We start from the raw sequence: 3,448 nt of genomic DNA, 5'->3' as shown, positions 1-3,448 counted from the left end.
TTATATTACCAGATTGGCAGTTGCTTCATAGTATTTATCTCTTCTCCCTTGTCTGTGGATGGAGTTGTAGAACCTCCATTCTTGGTCAATGGTGTCTAGCTCAAGCAAAGTATAATAGTTTGAACCAAATATTGGGATAAGGATTGTTCTGGTGTTCAAAATCTTTGAGCGAACGACATCAAGTGCTCTGTTAGCTGAGTTTTGATTACCTCCAAGGAAGGTCTGTTTGGAAAGAAGATAATTAGGCAACCTCTTAACTGTGAGTGTATGCTACATGAATTGTGAGAGAGGGCTTGCTTTTCTTACTGATGAAAAGCTGTTGAAGACAAATGGCATATCTTGTTGGGAATCTTCTATTCCCAATGAAAAGGACGGTCCAGATATTGGTGGTTGTAGTGTTGTAGTCAGCAAGTGGACGTAGGCATCTATTGGCTGTATCAGAATGTAAAAAGTATTTGTTTATCACGTACAGTTCTGATAGAAAAAACACAATTCTGAAAGAAAAAACACAGTTCTCATACAAAAGCACAGATCTCATATACACTTCTCTTAAAATACAGAAAGAGAGTTGCTTCTTTATTGTGTTACCTGGCCTGTTAATTCTCGATCACATAGCAGAAACCTCACATCTTCTTGATATATGCGCAGGTCATCTAATTCACAATCCCATATGTGCGTACTGCATGATATACATAACATTAGTAGAAAATACACAATTCTCATAGACAAATCTCATGTATAATACACAGTTCTCATAGAAAAATAAACAGTTCTCATAGAAAAATAAACAATTCTCATAGAAAAATACAATGTTCCAGTAGAAAAATTCACAGTTCTCATACACAGATGTCATGTATAATACACAGTTCTCATATAAAAATACACAATTCTTATAGGAAAATTCACAGTTCTTATAGAAAAATACAATGTTCAAGTAGAAAATACACAATTCTCATGTATAATACACAGTTCTCATAGAAAAATAAACAGTTCTCATAGAAAAATACAATGTTCCAGTAGAAAAATTCACAGTTCTCATAGACAGATGTCATGTATAATACACTAACTTCAGATGTCATGTATAATACACTAAATTGTTGGGTTTAGCATTTTTACCATCCCTCCTCGAGTTCCCAAAATTTTCTGATCGTTTCTTGGCATTCGTCAGGTAGCAAGGCTAGGACAATGTCTGCCTTTTTTCCTTGCGGAGGAATCTTGTCATCAAGTTTCTTGATTTCTGCTTGTGGCTCGTTACTTTCGTCAAGGACAATTTGTTCTTTTTTGCGACCATCCTTTGTGATTGAACCATAGTAATAGTTGTCATCCATTTTTTGCCTTCGTGGTCTTTGTTTTGCATTATCATCTTTGTTGTCCCCTTCAGAATTTTTCCCGGCATGAGCATATAGTTGTGTAACTTCATGAACCACTTGCTCAATCTTCTGATCAGTGTACGTTTGTGTGATGTTATGTATTGCTTCCTCACATCTTTGTGTGAGCAAAGAGGAATCAGTCTCGAGAACCGGTAACTGCTTTTGAGGTTCTTTGGTATGTTGCGGTTGGACAGAAAGCTTGCTGGTGAGGGAAAGCTTGTTGGTTAGGCTGCGTATTTCTGCATCTTTTTGAACAATTATAGCCTTTTGCCTTTGTTCAGTTGTGCTCAGATACTTTTGCAGCTGGCCCTTCTCGGTCATTAGGGATTCAATTTGCATCGTAAGGGCCTTTTTGATTTTGTTCTTCTCAATTTCAAATTGTTGCAGCATCATATGTTTCTGTTTTTCAAATTCATTCCTTTCTTTTCTCATTTCCAGCAGCTATTTTTCCATTTCATCCCTGTCCTTTTTCAAAACGTTTGACACAGTATCCATCTTCTGCAACTTTTGTTCCAGTGAATCCCTTTCTTTTTCCATTTCCAACAGCTGATTTTTCATTGTATCGCTGTCCTTTTCCAAGACTGCAGTCTTCTCTATAAGGAACTTGTGTTGTTCTTAGGCCTGCAACATTGTGTTGGACATAGTTACGATCTTCTGCAGCTTTTCTTTCATTGCATCCCGTTCTTTTTCCATTTCCTCCAGCTCATTTTTCATTGTATCCTTGTCCTTTTGAAGTCCGTGATTTTGTTGTTCAAGTATTTGTTTTTGATTCTGAATATATTGGACTTGTTGCTGAAGATCCTTGATGATAACTTGATCATTGTCCTCCAGTAAGCTGTCACAGAATTTACCCATCTAGTTGTGCTCTTTAATTAGGCCCTGACTGAAATTAATGGAGTCCACAGGTTGGTAGGTACTTTGAACCATAGTCTCGCCTAATTGTGATTGTGAGAACATTGCTTGTTGTTTCTCAGGAGATGATGTTGACACAAGAAAAGATGTTTGTTGTTTTTCAGTTAAGTGTATCTCATCAAGTCGTAGTGCCGGACTTTGAGGAGATTGTGTATGCTGCATCATCTGTGATATAGTTTCCCTGTCATTGTCATCTACAACTTCTGGGTGTGGCATGCTGTAGACTTGAGCCTCTTGACATGTTTCTTGAAGTTCTTCCTCATATACCAGAAAGATGTGAACTCACAATCAGAATTGTGTATTTTTATTGAGAACTGTGTATGAGAAGTGTGTATTTTTCTGTATGAGAATTGTGTTTTTCATATGATAACCGTGTATTTTTCTATGAGCACTGTGTATGAGAAGTGTGTTTTTTTGTATGAGAACTGTGTTTTTGCTATGAGAAATGTGTATTTTGCAGTATGAGAACTGTGTTTTTGCAATAAGAAGTGTGTATTTATCTATGAGAAGTGTGTAATTTTCTATGAGAAGTGTGTATTTTCGTGTCCAAGTTAAGCAATTTGATTAGTGTATATACCGTAATGTTGAGATTGCTCAAATCTTTAAAATCATCAATTCTTTTTTTCAGGTCTGAGGTGTTCCAGTTTAGTAGTCTTGGAATTGCTTCATTTTTTGGTCGTGCAATCAAATCCGTGTGTTCACAAATCCAGTACTGCAAAAACAGGTAAAAGAAAATTATTAGAATAAAAGAAAATTATTAGAATACCCAAAAATACTTCTCATAGCAAAATAGATTTAAGTTACCATCAATGCCACCACACTTCCTGTTGCATCTCTTGGTTTGTCATGGAACTTGTGCATTGATGTATTCAATGTTTCTGCAATGGATTGCGCCCAGTCGTAGTCTTTTATTTCTTCTATTTTTTCCATGCAATGCACATATGTCCATGCAATGGTGACTCCTGATGTGGAGAAGAACAGCGTCAAGCAAATGAACATGCATACAAGGCGGACTACATCTTGGATGTCTTCTTCAGTTATGGATTCCTCTTTTTTTTGCAGTATTTCATTGATCATGTCTTTCATCTTTTTACTACCAATCCTTGCCTCCTGGATCCCCCTTCTTTTTGCAAATGCAACATCATTTTTCTTCTTGTTCAAATCTC

At 36.5% G+C, this 3,448-nt stretch overlaps 1 protein-coding gene across 1 annotated transcript; it reads right to left on the bottom strand.

The window, feature by feature from the left end:
• Positions 1 to 1,802, bottom strand: LOC131327931 (uncharacterized). Its single transcript, XM_058361050.1, has 4 exons — positions 1,117 to 1,802; positions 589 to 679; positions 307 to 432; positions 1 to 222 (listed from the first exon to the last, which is right to left on the bottom strand). Exons 1-4 carry the CDS (start codon positions 1,800 to 1,802, stop codon positions 1 to 3), a joined length of 1,125 nt encoding a protein of 374 aa, XP_058217033.1.
• Positions 1,803 to 3,448: the final 1,646 nt, after the last annotated feature.

The sequence above is a fragment of the Rhododendron vialii genome, chromosome 5a (genome assembly GCF_030253575.1).
Source record: "Rhododendron vialii isolate Sample 1 chromosome 5a, ASM3025357v1".
NCBI lineage: Eukaryota > Viridiplantae > Streptophyta > Magnoliopsida > Ericales > Ericaceae > Rhododendron > Rhododendron vialii.
This window is presented reverse-complemented; position numbering and strand designations above follow the sequence as displayed.